General features: G+C 32.7%; 2 protein-coding genes across 2 annotated transcripts; one reads left to right on the top strand and one right to left on the bottom strand.

The window, feature by feature from the left end:
• The first annotated feature begins 682 nt into the window (after positions 1 to 682).
• LOC122601652 (ERAD-associated E3 ubiquitin-protein ligase HRD1B-like) lies at positions 683 to 6,022 on the top strand. Its single transcript, XM_043774398.1, has 8 exons — positions 683 to 859; positions 1,321 to 1,867; positions 2,165 to 2,341; positions 2,514 to 2,663; positions 2,746 to 2,942; positions 4,279 to 4,435; positions 4,565 to 4,823; positions 5,609 to 6,022. Exons 2-8 carry the CDS (start codon positions 1,335 to 1,337, stop codon positions 5,834 to 5,836), a joined length of 1,701 nt encoding a protein of 566 aa, XP_043630333.1. The 5' UTR covers positions 683 to 859; positions 1,321 to 1,334; the 3' UTR covers positions 5,837 to 6,022.
• A 2,139-nt stretch (positions 6,023 to 8,161) lies between these two features.
• LOC122611051 (NAC domain-containing protein 78-like) lies at positions 8,162 to 12,306 on the bottom strand. Its single transcript, XM_043784007.1, has 5 exons — positions 12,215 to 12,306; positions 10,955 to 11,336; positions 9,591 to 9,868; positions 8,956 to 9,435; positions 8,162 to 8,584 (listed from the first exon to the last, which is right to left on the bottom strand). The coding sequence occupies exons 2-5, from the start codon at positions 11,109 to 11,111 to the stop codon at positions 8,378 to 8,380; spliced, it is 1,122 nt and encodes a 373-aa protein (XP_043639942.1). The 5' UTR covers positions 11,112 to 11,336; positions 12,215 to 12,306; the 3' UTR covers positions 8,162 to 8,377.
• Between the last annotated feature and the right edge of the window lie 6,126 nt (positions 12,307 to 18,432).

The following is an 18,432-nucleotide window of genomic DNA, read 5'->3' as shown; positions in this document are numbered from 1 at the left end:
TCTAATTAGACTAATTTACAATTTAAGGTTCTACACAAAAGAATAAGTTTTATAAAATATTTAATTTAAATATAATTAACACTTTTTAACTTTTCATGATTATTATTAAATAAATTATTCAAAACATATTTACACAAAAAAAATTAAAATATATATATATATTTTTTAATCGATATTATTCACATAATAATTTATATCTAAATCATAAAAAACCTATATTATCGGTATGTCAAAAATATATAAAAAGAATTATACTTTGGTGAATATCAAAATTGCCAGTTGGTTTTTTTATACATTTATTATTTTTCTAATATGCAGTTATTTAATATTTTATTTTATTTCAAAATGTGAGTAACTTTTTTGGGCATATGACACAATAAATACTCTAATAATCTTTATAAAACATTTTGATTTTAGAAAAGATGAAGCTTACTTCTAAAATATTTTTCTTTACAAAACCAAAACTAAAATAATTGGTTTATTATAAAACTTAATTAATCAAGATTAAGATTAGGAATAAATAAAATTGCCTTTGACACGTCAACAAGTACCTAACAACACGTGGAAAGAACCAATTGGCCAGAATTCCCACCGGTGACGAGAACCAGACCCGGTTTGCTTGTCTTGTTTAATCTTTATCAAAAAAAGATCAAATCTGGTCAAAATTTCCCCCGATCTTCATCGTCTCCACCAGGTTCTTCATAATTAAAACCCCTAATCGCTCTTTCATCATTTCAATGTTTCCACTTACGATACAACCATAATATAATATAATATTAATATTAATTATTATTACCATATCCCTCCTATACAAACCCAATTTCTGTTACATCCTAATTTATTATATATAATTCTTCAGGTACATCTTCATCCCTATTACGATTTCTTTGTTATTTCAATTTATCTATCTATCTATTTTTCATCTTTTTTAGGGTTTACAGATTTCATATATGTATACACACACACATATACATATATATATCAACACCTTTTCAGGATTATTTTGTTTTTAAACCTAGCACACGGTCACTTGGTAGTGTGAGTATACACACACACACACACACACACACACACACATATATATCGTATCCGATATCGAAAATACGAAAGCTGGAAAGACATATTTAGTTGTACTGTGTTAAATGAAAAAAAATGGTGAGTGTTTTCGAAATGCTTCCAACTTCATGCGAAACGAGACTGTATGTATCTTACTTTAAAGTTTACCTTTGTATGTATCTATGTATGAAATTATAAGTTTGTACCGTTTTGTATAATCGACTTGCTTTAGGAGAAGTAATTGGTTATCTTGTGGTGTAACAGTGCATACGGCAAAAATGATGAGGCTGCAGACGTATGCGGGACTCAGCGTGGTTGCCACGCTAGCCGTTATATATCATGCTTTTAGTAGTAGAGGACAGTTTTACCCAGCAACAGTTTACTTATCCACTTCCAAAGTCTGTTTAGTGCTTCTTCTCAACATGGGTTTAGTGATCATGTGCATTATGTGGCAGCTGACAAAACGGATTTTTCTAGGTTCTCTGCGTGAAGCGGAGGTTGAAAGATTGAATGAGCAATCTTGGCGAGAAGTTATGGAAATTCTTTTTGCTATAACTATATTCCGGCAGGATTTCTCTGTTATGTTTCTTGCTATGGTTACTGCTCTTTTACTGATTAAGTCTTTGCATTGGTTGGCACAAAAGAGAGTTGAATATATTGAAACTACTCCAACTGTGCCTACGTTGTCTCATATTCGGATTGTTTCGTTCATGGGATTCCTTCTTCTTCTAGACTGCCTATTTTTGTACAACTCAGTCAAGTACTTGATACAAACGCGTCAAGCTTCGGTTTCCCTGTTCTTTTCATTTGAGTAAGTTCATTGATATTTATACACTTAATTTTTTTCAATTTCTGTCGTTAAGACACTTGCCAAGAATGTATGTTAAACGAATGGGGAAAGTATTCCTTGGATCTGCTATTCATGTACGACAATCATAATGGTCATGGTTTTGTTTTACGAATATTTATGTGTTAGTACCATACGTTTTTATACTTATATCTGTTATAGCCACATTAAAGTTTATTGAAGTATATCATCTTGCCCGCATACCTCACTTATTGAAAATCAACTTTCATGGGCACTAAGTTTTGATTGTTAAATCATTAGGTACACGATATTGGCTACAACGACAATGTCAACATTTGTCAAATACGTTTTCTATGTCAGTGACATGCTTATGGAAGGACAGTGGGAGAAAAAGGCCGTGTACACGTTTTATTTGGAGCTTATTCGTGACTTGATACACTTATCCTTGTATTTGTGTTTTTTCCTCGTAATTTTTGTGTAAGTTGTTTATCCTACTGTAATTTTGTACATACGAGTCCTGCACATAAAAATATGGAAATCATTATGTTATATTGCGACAATTAGGTCATTGGTGTGTCTGCACTCAGGTGTATTTATATATTCATGCCTGTTTTTGTTCCTTACACTTTTAACAATTTGCGTTATTTAGGAACTATGGCGTGCCTCTGCACTTGATCCGGGAGCTTTATGAGACATTCAGAAACTTTAAGCTGCGAATTGCTGATTACATCCGTTATCGGAAGATAACATCCAATATGAATGATCGATTTCCAGATGCAACATCCGAAGAGTTGAATGCGTTAGTTGATAATCCCTTAGAACAGTCATTTATCCTACTGTATATCATGGCGTATACTTATATCTATCTTTATCATATGCAGAAGTGACGCGACTTGCATTATCTGTAGAGAGGAGATGACTACAGCAAAGAAACTAGTCTGTGGTCATCTTTTCCATGTGCACTGCCTCCGTTCATGGTTAGAACGACAACATACATGCCCCATTTGTAGAGCACTTGTTATACCAAATGAGGGCGGGACAAGCACAACAAGTTCACGAGCTGGAGCTCATCGTCAAGGTCAGAATTTAAACATTTTCTTGGTTTTTTTTGTTGATCTTACAAGAATCACTGTATGGTTTAAGGAGAACCCTGTGGTGTTATTTGTGATCTAAATTCAGCTAGGATCTAAAATGGCTTTCTAGTACTTTGGCCTAGGTGGTAATTTGGCAGATTTCTAATTGGATGCGTAGGTGGTTTATATTAGAATATAATATAATGGTACAGTTGCTAGAGTGTAAATTTATGACCGCCTAAAATTTGGCACCAATTTTATATGACCGAGTATGTTGTTTTAGTGTTTTTTAATCTCTACTGTCAGAGTTGAACTAGAATTAGAAAGATTGCCTTTAGGTTGACTGAAACCAATTATTAATACATTTGCTTTCCGGATGCCTCTGAACAGACATCCATTGGTGAGTGCACCAAAAAAGGGACATCAGTTGTGTTATTGGTTGAGAAAGATCATACAAGACACCACAAATAGGATGAAGGATAAAGAAAAACTCGAAAGAAAAGGTGTAGGTTGCTTCAAGTTAGATAACATTGCAGAAAATTTCCCCAATATTATGAGGAGAAAGACTAGAAATTTAGTAATAACCTAAGATATTTCAGTGCAAGTGAAGGTTTGGATGATGACCTAAATATTGAATGCTTAGAGGAAGCTCTAGGCATGCGATATTAAAAGGTAAACAGTTTAGGAAGGTTAATAGGTATTTATGGGGAAGATACGAAGGATTGTAGGAATAATTAGTGATGTGGCCCTCTATTACAAAGCATCTCTAAAGGTTTAATTTTATTTGTGTCATGAGGCTGACATGTACTATATAGTTGAATTTGGTATTCTATGGTAACTTTTTTCTGGTACTGTTTGCTTATGCTTAGAGTATTGGTCATATACAATTTCGAAATGGTCACTAAGTAGTACTTGTATATTTAGTGGGTATCTTGGTTGTCACGTGAATTTGTTGCATTTTGCGGGAAGTCAGTTTGCAAATTGGGTATGTGTTTGACCTTCGACAGCTATACAAGTCACCGCGAATGTTCTTTGGCGGGACTTTAGTAGCATGGTCCTGTTATTTTAGTTTCAAAATGTATCTTACCTTGTCTTATCGAGATTGCATTGCAATTGATATTACGAATTTGGAAAGAGCTGTAATGCTTATAGATATACATTGTATCCTGAAGGATAGTTTTCTTTAGTGTTGATTTCTAGTCTGCTAGCTATACTTTTAATACCCCTTTTTTCAAGTGCGATCTCCACATATTTTTGTGAACATTGCGATTGATAAGCTTACATCACAGGACTGACTTATATAAGTGTATAATGAAGTTTAACAGTTTTGTTTGTGTTCAGGAACAAACTCGGCAAATGCTTCGTCTCATGAACGGACTGGTGATGGTGCTGGAAGTGGGAATATCAGCAGTCATCAAAAGCGAGTTCAAGCTGCTGCATCAGCTGCTTCCATTTATCAAAAATCTTTTGTTTACCCATCACCAGGCTCTTTAACATGGTATGTACTCTATACTTATATATAATAGCTATATATATGTATATATATGTTTATTGTATACGCAAGGATGCAAGCTGTGTTATCGTGATTTGATTTGATCTGATACATCTGTTTTGCACTTTTTTGCAGGTCATCTGGATATGCTGTACATCCCAACAAATCCCCACTCGGGGCCAACATAAATAATGTGGCCTCTTCTGGCGAGCATGATGACTCAACTTTGAATAATCCGGCGAACTTCCCATCTTTTCAGTTCCCACAAACAGGCTTTGTGCCAATTCAAGTTCCAGGTGCAAGCCCTAACCCGGAGGATGGATGGAGCACCAATCTCCAGATGTCAGTCTCTCAATTGGAGGCCCAGAAAAAAAAAATTCAGCATCAGATTGAGGTAAGGCACCCTTATTAACTGTTCAGTTTCTGTTCTATAGTGTGATGAGTGTTCAAATTTCTCTTTTTGCCTGATTTTCATCTTAAGGAACTATCACACTACAAACATATTTTTTACGACTTTGATTTGTGGCATATGAATTATTGTTGGATCCAACCAAGTTTTCTGCAGTAACTTTGTATTGATGGATTCTTTTGGAGGGATTTTTAGTTTTTATAGGCTTGCTTTCTATGGGCCCAGCTTGCTTATCAAATTCCAACCTGTTTGGTATCTATGCTCTAATGTTCTGCATGCCCTTTTGAATCGTATGATGGGTTGATTTCCCAAATGAATTTGTCCATGTGTAAACACTTAGCACTGTTAAAGCTAACTTAGCATGTAAAAATCTTAGGAAAAAGAACGTATATATAGGTGGCATAATTGGTGGGTTTGGGTAATGGGCCAAAACAGTTTGTTTGGTTTTTGGTATGATTCGTGCCGGGTTACTAGCTAGGTGAGCCGAAACTTCTTCTGTTGATTGTATGTTTACTCAGTTTCATTAAAATTGTAGCTATTGAATAAATGATTTAGGATATTAAGCATGCAAAATACACTTTGGATGACTTTAAATTTGTTTTTATATTTTATACAATTGGAGGTGAAATAGAATCTGAATTGTCTCATTCACAAGTAGATGTGTAGTAAATCTCACATTTGGGGAAAGTTTCAATCCTATTGTTGATGTAGTTATATCCAATTGGTTTGGAGTTGGATACTCACCACAATAATTTGCCTTTAATGAGCAGGTTTTGCAAGATCAGCTTCAACGTTTACAGAATCCAGCAACCGAGAAAAGCACAGTTGCAGAAAGCAGCAGCAGCAGTAGCACTAGTAGTTGGGAGATGGATCTGCCTACTGCTTCTGACAGCAAAGGGAAGGCGGTTTTAACATCATCTTTGTCGATTCCGGGCGGTGACCAAAATCAACATGGGATGGATGATAAACGAGATGATGTGAACAATTCACCATTGTAGATGAAATATTTGGTGTATCTGTGGATATTTTATAGAGGGATAATAGTGTTGCATTGTCAGATTTCTTTTTTGTATGTAGAACTTGCTTCTCGACTTACCTTGATTACACCAAAATGACTTTGCAGAGTAGACTTGATACATCAAGAGAAAAAGGCTATGATAATGCAAATTAGTTTTGTGTTTTTATTACCAATTAGTTTAATCTCGGTCGCATTGGTATATCTAAAAGGAGAAGATGGTAGTAGGGTATAAAGAGTGTTTGAGTAGATCAAAGTTTATGATCAAAGCTAGAGATGGCTCGAAATTAGACATCCTCTGTATATCAAATCCTAAAGCCGTCTTTAAATTTAATATTCAAAAGCATAGATGGATAATACTTTGTGTGCCAGAGGTACATGCAAGTTACCGTTATTTGACTTTAAGATTTAGCTATAGTAGTGTTGGGTATGATTTCCGAGTCTTCAACTGCGACGTGTTTTTAAATCTTATTTGAGGCAATATTGTGGATAACAAATGTTTAGGAGCAAAAGTCTTCATTTAGGCCTCTCTTTTTAAATCTTATTTGAGGCAATATTGTGGATAACAAATGTTTAGGAGCAAAAGTCTTTATTTAGGCCTCTCCTTATAAAGAGGAGAGTCCTCGAGCTTCTTCACTGTCACGTCAGCAGAACTCCCCTCAGGACTCTCCCTGCATATAAAGGCAAACTTCTTTAGATCTTGGTCCCACCTCTTTACTTTCTCCCCCTCTCTTTCTCTCTCTCTCTCTTGCATTTTGGTCCCATTCTCGTGCGTCTGCAGGAGTCCTGGCGAGGATTGGAGGATAGGACGCAGCCATTTGGACACTCACTGCCTATTGCGTTTTGCGTCTTTCCATTTGAGGACGCATGGAAGACGCTTTTATAAGCATGGGCCTTAGAGAAAAGTGTGTCCTTGGATGAAGTTGGGTACCTGGGTTTAACGAGTCGCCTTTGTAGGACACCGTTATAGTACTTGAATGTTTAATTTCAAGATGTGAAATCGAGAAATGTACTTGTAAAGCTTTGAATATAATAGTTATATACACATGAACGTAAAGTACATTACACAGAAATGGAAGAATACAAATTTGTTTATATTGATTTTATAAGCAAGACCCATAAGTTTTTTTTTACTCTTCTTTAATTTATTTGTAAAACCTTGAATAGATAAATAATAGGAAAAATTACTACAATAGCCAAATATGCGTGTCTACAAAAAAATTTACCATAATAGTCAATTCTTTCTTACCACCTACTCATTTTAGTAAGAATTATCAATAACCAATGTAATAATGCCAAGTGTTTTTTGTTAGGCCCCACATGTGTACTCTACTCTCGAAATAATCCATATTTTTTTTTTTATAATTCTCTTTTTTTTTCGAGTCAATTTAGAAATAACTAAAAAGATGAACAATTAGATAATGAATAACAATTAGTGAACGATCATTTTTTTTCTTTTCTTCCATAATTAGTATATTGATGGAAAAGGATTTTTGTTTGGGGCTTTTTTTTTTTTGGATAACTTCCAAGTGAATGAGTTATTCACATAATATTGTAATCTTGAGTTGTTTGAGGGATTTTTTGGTGCTTCAAAAACTATAAGTTGATGCTATCACCTCTAAATTAGAGCACTAATTAATGAGCGATTGTAAAATGAATAAACAAGATATGAACGGCTTAAAGTAAAAAACTTTGAAACAATTTAAGCATTTGAACTGATTGTCGTTTGAAAAAATAAGTATTATCTTTATAAATGACAAAGGTAAAATGGATCGTACATAACCAGTTTTCTATGATTGTGCACATTCACAACAATTGAAGATCGTTTACTAATAGTTACTCATGTTACCTAATTGTTCATCTTTTTAGTTATTTTTAGATTGACTTGAAAAAAAAAAGAGTAAGACGAAAAAAGATGAATTATTTTGAGAAGAGAATACACATGTGAAACAAAAAATACTTGGTATTATTACATTGGTTATTAATAATTCTTATTAAAATAAGTTGGTGGTAAGGAAATATTGACTATTATGTTAAAATATTTTGTAGGTGTCTTTATTTGAATATAGACACTAACCATTGTGGTAATTTTCCCTAAATAATACATAAATCTAATTACAGTAATCAGAATCCTTCTAACACCGTTAAACTAATTTTAGCTTTTCTTTCTAATATACTGCATATAGATCGAAAATTTAAGCCCAATTAATATGTTCTCTAGTAATTTGGTCATTATTGTCTAGACTCGATCGATACCTCTAGCCAAAATTCCCAATAGCAATCAGAACACTGACGGGAAGTAGCAGAATAAAAAAAATAAAAAAGTCTTTAATCAACCGTTTAATTATGAAAATAATCCAGTACAGATAACTTCATTAATAAAAAGCCAAACAGTCATAAATAAGCCATCAGAAAGATTAAAAGTATCTTTGATAAGTGAACAGGTAATGGTTGAACCATCCTGAAGATGTACAGCCCAAGCACAAGCTTTCAACATCAGGCCATAGAATACGGTTGGGTTTGGTCAATCAACATAGAACCATCGCAAACCCGCATCGAGATCATCAGTTGTGGAAATTTTGTTGGTAGTGCCCTCAGTTCCATCAGTCTTGAAATTGTTTGACCCTTCATTTAATTCGTCTAAATCAATGAGTTTCACCAAATCATCATAAAAACTATCTTCACTAGGTGCTATGTTCTTGCCTTCCTCTGTGTTGGCAGCGTCAACCATCTGCACGCATACAATAGAACAAGCAATAAACATCAGATAAATTCGTAGATGATTATTTAAACAAAAATGATTACATATGTTCTGATAACATTTTGGGTACCAATAATGCTTAAAGACAAGACATTAAGCATTAGCACAAAAAAGCCTATTTAGAGCCATTAAAAGACCATTTTGCCCTTCTAAAGCTAGAGCACAAGGTGTCTACCGGTTCAAAACCTGTCATTTTTTTCAACTTCTTGCAAATTAGGAAATAACAAATCATGCCAAGCCTTGCAATTTACAAAAGAGATGGCTTTGAAGAAAAAGGCAGTAAATGCACTGTTTTTCTTGTGTGCATTTAGTCACCTAGAAAGCAGAAAAAGGTGGCATACCTCATTAACATTGTTGTCATTGAAGTCTTTAAGAGAGACCCCCAAGATTGAAGCAATTTCTTCTAATAGCATTAGATCATCACCTGCAACGGACTGACGTCTCCAATTTTCTGAAAACGTGACGCTAGACGAGCCTGGTTCAGTTACGGACACATTCATGTCCACTGTAGCTGGACCTTTCTCCTTGCAAATCAAGGTGTTAATAGCCTCATTTTCAGAATATGTCACAGCAGATGAACCTGGTTCCGTTATAAACCGGCCATGTGTACATTGAGGCACAGTCATGTTCACTGCAGCCATACCATTCTGCTTATAATCCATTGTGTTTGTAGCCCCAGCTGGATCTACAACGGCTTGAGATCCGGAATAGCTAGCGATATCATCATTCCACTCTTCTTCATAAAACGGCGCGCCATACTGAGCACCAACTTTAGGCCCAGAACCACTCTTCTCAAAAACCTTACATAGCACATACATATCCTGAAACACACAAGTAAATTCCACTATTAATTAGTAAAATTTTGATTGATATATATATATATATTTTTAAGAGTGTTCTTACCGAAGTGTTATATATATATCATAATAACTTTGGTAAAGTCGAAATATGAAAACGAGCCATCTAAAAGAAGTACCTGGATGACTCCTGCATTAGCCAACTGCTCATCTTCCATCTTATACTCATGCATTACCCAATTTGTTCTTTCGCCAACTCCTGCCTTCCATAGATGAAAAACCAATGTCTTTATTGTTGCTACTATTCTCTCATGATATTTAACCTGCCTGTCTTTCCCAGTTGCTTTCCAGAATCCACTTTCAGTTGCACGATTGAATCTTGACCCATTAGAATACTTTTTTAATTTCGGAACAAAGAAGAACCACTCCAAGTCTCGACTTTTCAAGGAGGATTTATCTGAAGAAGAATTAAACACAATAAATCCATAAGAAAATAACTACATGGCAGTGTTGTTAAAGGCGAGCGCCTCTTGCGCCTAGGCGCAAAAGGCGGGCGAGGCGCACCTCCAGCGCCTGAAACCCTAGGCCCAAGTCGACTATGAAAAAGGGGGTCAACGACGGTAAACTGTGGGGGTCAACGATGGCCAAAATGGTCAAATGGGTCAAGATTCAACCAAATCATTCAAGATCTGGCCAAATCGGGCTAGATCTAATGTTTTCCGGCCAAAATGAGTGACCATAGTCTTTTAAGAAGATAAAAGAAGTGAAAATATAAAATGGGGGGAAGGAAAAATTATGTTTTTTTTTTATATATGTTTATAATTGTCTAATAATTTGAAGTTTTTGGTTGAAAAGTATATATTTTTTGAATGATATTTGATTTTATAACTGACATCTGATTTTTTTACTATTACTTTTCACTATAATAAATATTATTTATTTACTTAGTGCGCTTTTGTTTTTCCAGGTGTGCACTTTTTTTGCGCCTCTCGCCTTCGCCCTATTTGGGGTCTTTGCGCTTTGAGGTCGCCTTCGCTTTTGACAACTATGCTACATGGGTAGTTAAAAGTGTGCTACTAATATCATATTCATGAAAATGATACTTTAGACGACTAAAGATTAAAAAAGACAAAGTATTAATCTGCGAGAGCTGATCACTAAACAGAGAGGTCCCATCTTCTCTCTGATCATGTATATGTCAATGTTCAGCTACTGTTTATATATCAAGCGTTTTGTTTATAATAAATACAGGACTAGTCATATATCCAGTTCTACACTTCTACATGATCAAGTGTCGTGCATACTTATACATCTAAACTTAGTTACTATTCTTAAAAGACATAACTATTAAATGACATATACCTATGAAACAAATAGTTTTTTTTGTTTTTTTCTTGTCAAGATAACTCCATTTAGAGCTTTATTGACCTGTCGCAACTTACAGACTCACAATAGACAGCTTTGAAAGGTTATGGCATTGAACGTGCATACAATAAAGTGAAGTCAAGTAGCAACATTTCACATTCAAGGAAAAGATTAATACCTGGAAGGTCCCATGGACTGAAATCATATATGTTCACTTCTGCCACTGCATTAACTATAAATTTTTTCCCCAATATTTTCCTCTTGAGGTAGTACATGACCAACTCAATGTCAGTCGGGTGAAAACGAAATCCCGGAATAAGGGATGAACTTGCCATGAATAAACAAATCAAATGTCCAAAATTTAATTTTTTATCGAAACCAACAAAAATCTTATGTGAATTTCTAACTACCAAACTAAAAAAAGTAAAATCTTAATCGTTATCAGGTCCAGTGGCGAAAAAATATCCACCCAGTGCTCCCCAGTCTTTCCCGGTTTATCAAGTGCACATGAAGAAATAATCCTTTATGTGCGTAGGAGGTGTCAAAAGACATTTGCTTCCCTGCATATTGTAAAAAAAAAAACATATTTCTATCAGCAACAAATACCACATAGATCATATACAAATAAAGAAAAAGAGTTAAACAGAGCAGATCAGTAATTATGGTAAGCAAACATAAAAACGCCTTTATCAACATAAATTCGAGTCACATATACAACAGCCACGGGTTTAAACACTTATAGCTAATATATGTATAAAAGAAACAAATCACAACATAGATTAATAAACATAGATACAAAATCATAAAACACAAACCCCTATCAATTCTTCCAATATCACTTAGATGAATGTTGGATTTTATTCTTGTTTTCAAGAATGTTCAAATAAGCACACTAGACCTCATAACAAGTAAAACATACCATTAAAACAAGACCAATACTAATCTTGAAACAAAATCACACATTATCTTTTCAAAGACACTAAAACAAACGTCAGGTTTTCACAAACAAATCTTGCTTTCAAACATGTTATATTTAGTACATTAAATAACAGCTAACTAATAAAGCAAAACCCTATGAATTCCTTCCAGGCTCACTAACAAATGTCAAAACGTTAACAAGTAAAGCATATATAATAAATTGTATTAAAAATAGCCCTAATTAGTCCAAACCCCAAATTAATAAACTTTAATCAAACCCTAATCTTAAAATCCAATAAAGAAATCTGGGTATTAATCTAAACAGAAGATATTACCAAAAAGTCAAAATCTTGAATTCAGATTCACACACACACAAAAAACAAACCTAAAATCATAATCGAGCTAAAAAGAAAAAAAATAAAGAGTTTGATCTTACCAAAGATTGCAAAAAAAATTGTGAAAAAAAATAAAATAATAAAAGATGGTAATAAAGAAAGATGGGAAATTGGGGATAGCTTACCGGGGAAGAATAGAGAAGAAGATGGCGCGAGAAATTTGGAGGAAGGTTAGTCTGTGTGTGTGCGTATGTGTGCGAGAGAGTGAGACTTTGTATGTATGTGTATCGGAAAGACCAAAAAAGATTGATGAGGTTTTTATTATTGGAATCAACAATGATGGGTTTGTTTGGCCCAGCCCAAATGTGGTGTCCGATTGGCCTAAATCAAATAAATTCTGGGAGATTCTAGTAGTACTTTGTAAATTTGTTTGTACTTTCCTAGTATGAACTAAAATAAGATTTTGTCCTGCTATGTTTTTTGTGTTAATTTATCACATAAACATTTTGTGGGAAGAGGAGGCAAATCAGGCAATGCCCTTTTGAAATCAAAATTTTATTATGAATTTTTAAAACTATTTTTTATATATTCTTGAATTTTGTTTCATTTTGGATTTTATTTTTTTTATTAATTTTGAAATTTTATCCCTTCTTAATTTTTTTTTCTTATATTTTCTCTACCAATAAGGGTGACGGGCAGAGGCGGTACCAGAAATTTTTTTCAAAAGGGGCAAACTTAAAAAACTTATAAAAAATAAATCTAAAAGGGGCAAAATGTTAAAAACCTATAAAAAAATTTTAAAATTTTATGAAAAATTTAAAAATACATGACAAAATTTAAATTTGGAAGGAAGCATTGGACTCCCTTACCCCCCTTTAGTACCGCCTCTGGTGACGGGTATAGGTGGAATGAAATGTCGGTACTCAACATTGGCACATGACGATAATAAAATGATTTGAAAAGGGGATTTGGAATTCTAGGACATAGTAATAACATAATACTCATATAATTCCCTTCTTTCCACAATTATCACGGATGGCAGACGTCGTCACCTTCAACTTTTATGTTGTGTGTTTCAATGCAAAAAACATGTGAAACACAATTTACTGTCATACATTGCACGATACACTTTTATATATATTTGATACCTGCTTATATACTAAAACGTGATTGAAACATCTTATTGTTACTGCCGGAAGCCGGGAAGTATATATGATCGGATGGTTATTGGCTTGTCGATGTCGTGACTTTAAGTCAATTTTATTTTTTTATTTATTTTTTTATCCAAATCGATTGAAAAGTGTTATCATAATCCTAATATATATTAAAAGACAACTGATCTAATCCCAATTAACCAATCACAACTCTCAATTTCTCAAAATTAATTAAATTAATACATGTCTAAATTAATTTACACTTTTGGTTTTTCATCGATCACCAATTTACACTTTTAAACCTTTTTCTTAAAATAAATAAAATATATAAAATATAAAACTCATGTTTATCTCAAATATCCAACTAATTAAATAATAAACAAATATCTTTTAATAAATAAAAAACCAACTTTGTGTACAATTAGTCTATAGTTATAACTTACCAACATGTCAATGATTTTATATATAAAAATAATAATATATGTAACAAATAACAACTATATAATCCAAAAACTTTTATGAAAACCAAATACACAACAAAATTTACAAGTTTATTTAAGTGTATTATTAAAAAAAACTGTTACAAAAACAAGTCATGACAAGATATTGATAGATGAACAAGTTAAACGCATTTATCAATGTTTTATTTATTTTTAAATTTACAAGTTTGTTCTTTTATAATTCTACTTACATTGTTATATTTGAATTTATTGGTTTGTTCTTTCACAAGGTCTTCACAAGATTTTTTAGATTACATTTAATTATATTTAACTTAGCTTTAATATGTCATAAATAATCCATGTTTTACATATATTGTTTTAAGCATCACTTGGACGCAACGACCCAATTGCTAAACATTGTATATGAAAATTCGAGCTACCTAACCCCTGGTAAATGTTTTAAACAAAACTCGAAATCAGAAGCTACATGGAGGCCAATGATTGATATGATGACCCTACTACATGTCTATAAACTGTATATTTCTAATACGTACTTTAAAGCTAATTTTGGTCTCCCTACAAAATACGAGTATATACTTGGAATACAAATGCTTATCTCACTTCAATTTAGATTTTAAAGTTACTAGTGTATTTTATAAACTTGTTAGTATCTTGTAAACTGTTCGCCACTTAAAACTGGATACTGCTTCGCAAGTGCTCCAAACTAAACTAGATTAAGAGAAACATAATTAAGCAACACAAAGCCATTTGACAACTCATGATACGAAGCAAGGCATGTAGGCAACGTACCATCGCCAAAAGAAACTAGGAAATTGGAAATCTATCTAGATAAGCACTCATTATTGTACTTAATTACTAGCTAGGCCATCACATTCCTATCCTAAGGAGTTGCATACCACTACTCGGAATTTTTCTTTAGAATAGATCAAATGATTTGTCAAAAACCAGCAAGTGTCAATAGATCATCAAATCGCTTTTATATTTAATTTCATTTAATGACTAATCTAAAACTTTCTTCAAAGTTGGCCAATGTTTACAAATAAAAAAAAAAAGAAAAAGTTTTGCTAAACGAAGTCCTGGTTCCGATATTAACATTAAGTTTTTTGAGATAGGTCATGACCAACTCTACTTCCAACCCTTCATATATACATGAAGCCTTACACATGAAGTTTTTTTTTATAACATGAAGTTTTTTTTTTACAGTTCAACAAATGCAGCCTTACACATAGAAGCTAGTTCCAATTTCTAGAAATTAATGCTAGTAACCTAAAACGTCATTGTTTATTTTCATGTTGTCATTCACAATCAAGAATATAGTTGAGCACTACTGAACTAGTACGTGTATGTCATCACGATACGATTCTGAGTGACCCACACAGATATTTGGTGTTTCTAATTTGTGGTCTGATCGATTATGTTTGAAGTTAACAGTAAGTTATATATTTATTTAATTACTTTTATGACGGACTAAAAATCTTTAATAATCAATCATATATAGGACTCTTTTCAAACGTGACAAACGGTTTATATATCATTGTAATGAAATCGATCTAGCTTGCAATGTTACTAACTTACTATTATTTTCCTTCCTTTCATTAAAGATACTCTTTTGTGAAATAAGTTGATTAACTTAATTGTTGTTTGAATCTTGGAAACAAATAAAAGTTCGAGACCAAGTTGAATGAGAATAACCTCTTAATTATAAAGTTCAAGACCAAGTTGAATCATAGCTATGTCAGATTTTACCAAGTGGTTTTGAATGCTTATCACTTGCTCTCGTTTTTTAAACTTTAAATCAATTTTTTGTTATTCTTTCTTCTTTTATGTCCAGATCAAGTGTGTCGTTTTCTATTGTTAAGTCATCAATTGGATATATACATGCACCAACATGCATGCTTTGAATATTATTGTTGATATTTTTAGGGGTTAACGTAATAAGCTTGACATTTAACCATCTTTTAGGTTAAATATTTTCTAAGACATAGGTAAAAATGCATGTGAAATGTTGAGAAAGAAGTTGATGAACCGAGAACTTCCGTGAAATGTTTAGCCCACTGCTGACTCTCTAAATTTTCTAAGACATAGGTAAAAATGTGGTGTGTTTATAGAAGTGATTACGTAGAATACATATTGAAATTTTTGTAATGTTGATCTTTTAGGAACAAGAGTGCATGTAGTGCCATTTTTTTTGGTAAAATGGCAAGTTTTAGACAGATAGAAGCATATCATGTGGTCTTCAAAAAGTTTACCAAAACTTACTAAAAAGTATCAAATTGTGAGGGTGTAAAGTAACGATGTGCCAAAAGGCCAAAACTTGGCAAAACACAAAAATACAAGGTAAATTGTAAGGGAAAAAGGAAACCGATGTGAGCATCAATTAGCTCCACTAGGCTGATTGATTCCTTGGCACAAAGTGCCGAAAGAAAGGGTGTAATAATAAAGGAACCAAAGTGTCAAATTGAACCGATAAAAAGTGTTAGCTGAAAATAACTGCTTACACTTTTACCCCTTGGTTGTAATAATGTAGAGAATGGTTAAATAGAGAGGTAAATGAGTCGATTTCTTGTTCCTAAAAATTTATAGTTTAAAACCATCTTCATATGCTTTATAAATGAATTAGAGATAATCAAATAGATAAAGCAAGTTTAAGATCAAACCACGACTAATCGAAGTTGATTGAGAGTAGGTCTTTTAACTTTGTTTAAGCCAATTAAAGTAGCAATTATGCAAGTTCAAAGATTGTAAGATCAAGTTAGTAGGTTTTGGGGAGAAACATGTGGGAACATGAACCAATCACACCTCGAGAACAAGTGTTGTTTGATAAGATGACAACGATTGAGCAAACATTTTAAACATATGCTGGGTAGAGCCGCTAATTTCCGACACGGACCTGCTAGCATGACACGACCTAGTTTTTTCGTGTTTCGTGTTTGGACTTAACGTGTTTCGTGTCTTAACAGGTCTGAACCTGTTAAAACACGATAAGATAAGTAGTATATATACGGACATGTTAAGACACGTTAAAGACCTGTTAAAGACACGTTAAGACACGATAAGACACGTGAAAACACAATAAGATACGTTATCAGGTCCCTTAACAGATCCCTTATCGTGTAACTTTAACAAGTCTCTTAACAGGTCCCTTATCGTGTAACCTGTTAAAAATCGTGTCGTGTTCGTGTTTGGAAAAACTGACACGATTAGCTATCGTGTCGTGTTCATGTTTAATCCTATCGTGTTCGTGTCTTATTGTGTTCGTGTCGTGTCGGACACGATATGCCAGCTCTATTCATTCCTACTCTACCTCAATGAATATTAATTAAATATTTTTTTCGTCTCATTTTAATTGTCTTATTTTGACTGGTCAACTCTTTTTCTCTTGACTTTGACTTTTAATATCTTTGTTTGTGTTATATTAGTTGATAAAAGTTATATTAATGAAAAATACATTTAAAACTCAATCAATCTATATATGTTATATCTAAGTGTTATATAATACAAACAAAAATATTTACAGTCAAAGTTAAACAGGATATTCAAAAACTCAAATTTGGACACTTAATATGAGTGTCAGAGGAGTAGATATTTTGTGATGCTCCCCTTTAAATAATATTTTGGATATTTTTTGGATTTATATTTTGATGAGGATGATCGATCTTTGGGTTTAGATATAGTTTAATTTGTATAATAAATTGAATATGCATCACGGTCTTTTTAAAAATAAAATACACCTCTATAATTAATACCAAAATGTGACAAATTGTATACATTGTTTGATGCAATACTATACCTTTCGAATTTAACTATTTCTAGCTATAGATGGAGCTAAATTGAGCAATCAGGGTTGCAAATATTAATGTTGCCATCAAGCAAGCAATGAGATTCTATAAAAGATGAGGAGAACCAATACCGCCCAGAAAGAGATGACGATACCATGTCACTCAGTAACACCTTTTTCATGGTTCATCATTGTCATTTTATATACTTAACATGATTGATATGGAGAAAGGAATGAATTTATACTAAAGGTGTACCCGCACTGCGGTAAAGACGCCGATAGCATTCTGATGATGGTAGTCACATGTGGTGGTGGTACAATGTAGGTAATTGATATAAAGTTTATTAATATGTAAAAATGGTAATATATTTATTGAAAAATATATATATGATGTTCATATATAATAAGTTATATGAACATTTCAAATTTCAGGATATTTAAAAACCAAAATACTTTATAAGTAATTATAAAATAGAGATATAATATCTTTATATATAATAAAAAATAGTGATTAAAAGATCAGATTTTTTTACAAATTAAAGACCTTACGCTTTAATTCTTTTGGATACAATCCTATAAATGATTAGGCTAAGATTCAGAAATCATCATAAGATAACCTAACTAAGCCGTATATATCTCAGCCCACATGTAACTTATGCACTCATTTTTCACATTTTTAAAAAATTTGGACATATTTACGAATTTGTTTATCTATAAGCCCTTCTAAAACATATTGAATTTTTCTATTTTAGAAAATTCAACACTTTTTTATACCTAAAATACCCTATTTCTTAATTCTAATTCCTTATACACCTAATCTATACTTTTATAATATCTAATAAAAAAAAAACAACTATCTTTTTAAATGTTATATGGGTTAACTATTTAAAATAACATTAATAATTAAATTACACTACCGGTTTTTATCTTTTAAAATATCTTCATTAACCTTTTAAATCAATTAATTTTATATCAATTATCTATATCACTTGTCGCTATCTCCACCACCA

Source organism: Erigeron canadensis, chromosome 1 (assembly GCF_010389155.1).
Source record: "Erigeron canadensis isolate Cc75 chromosome 1, C_canadensis_v1, whole genome shotgun sequence".
Lineage (NCBI taxonomy): Eukaryota > Viridiplantae > Streptophyta > Magnoliopsida > Asterales > Asteraceae > Erigeron > Erigeron canadensis.
The sequence above is the reverse complement of the archived record's forward strand: the minus strand, read 5'-3'. Positions and strand labels throughout refer to the sequence as shown.

Excerpts from the sequence above, each read along its gene's own strand:
- LOC122601652 (XM_043774398.1), top strand. The coding sequence starts at position 1,335 with ATGATGAGGCTGCAGACGTATGCGGGACTCAGCGTGGTTGCCACGCTA. Across the intron at positions 4,436-4,564 it reads TCACCAGGCTCTTTAACATG|GTCATCTGGATATGCTGTAC; the intron begins GTATGTACTCTA and ends ACTTTTTTGCAG. Across the intron at positions 4,824-5,608 it reads AAATTCAGCATCAGATTGAG|GTTTTGCAAGATCAGCTTCA; the intron begins GTAAGGCACCCT and ends TTTAATGAGCAG.
- LOC122611051 (XM_043784007.1), bottom strand. The coding sequence starts at position 11,111 with ATGGCAAGTTCATCCCTTATTCCGGGATTTCGTTTTCACCCGACTGAC. Across the intron at positions 9,869-10,954 it reads CAGTCCATGGGACCTTCCAG|ATAAATCCTCCTTGAAAAGT; the intron begins GTATTAATCTTT and ends ATTCTTCTTCAG. Across the intron at positions 9,436-9,590 it reads CTAATGCAGGAGTCATCCAG|GATATGTATGTGCTATGTAA; the intron begins GTACTTCTTTTA and ends TGTGTGTTTCAG.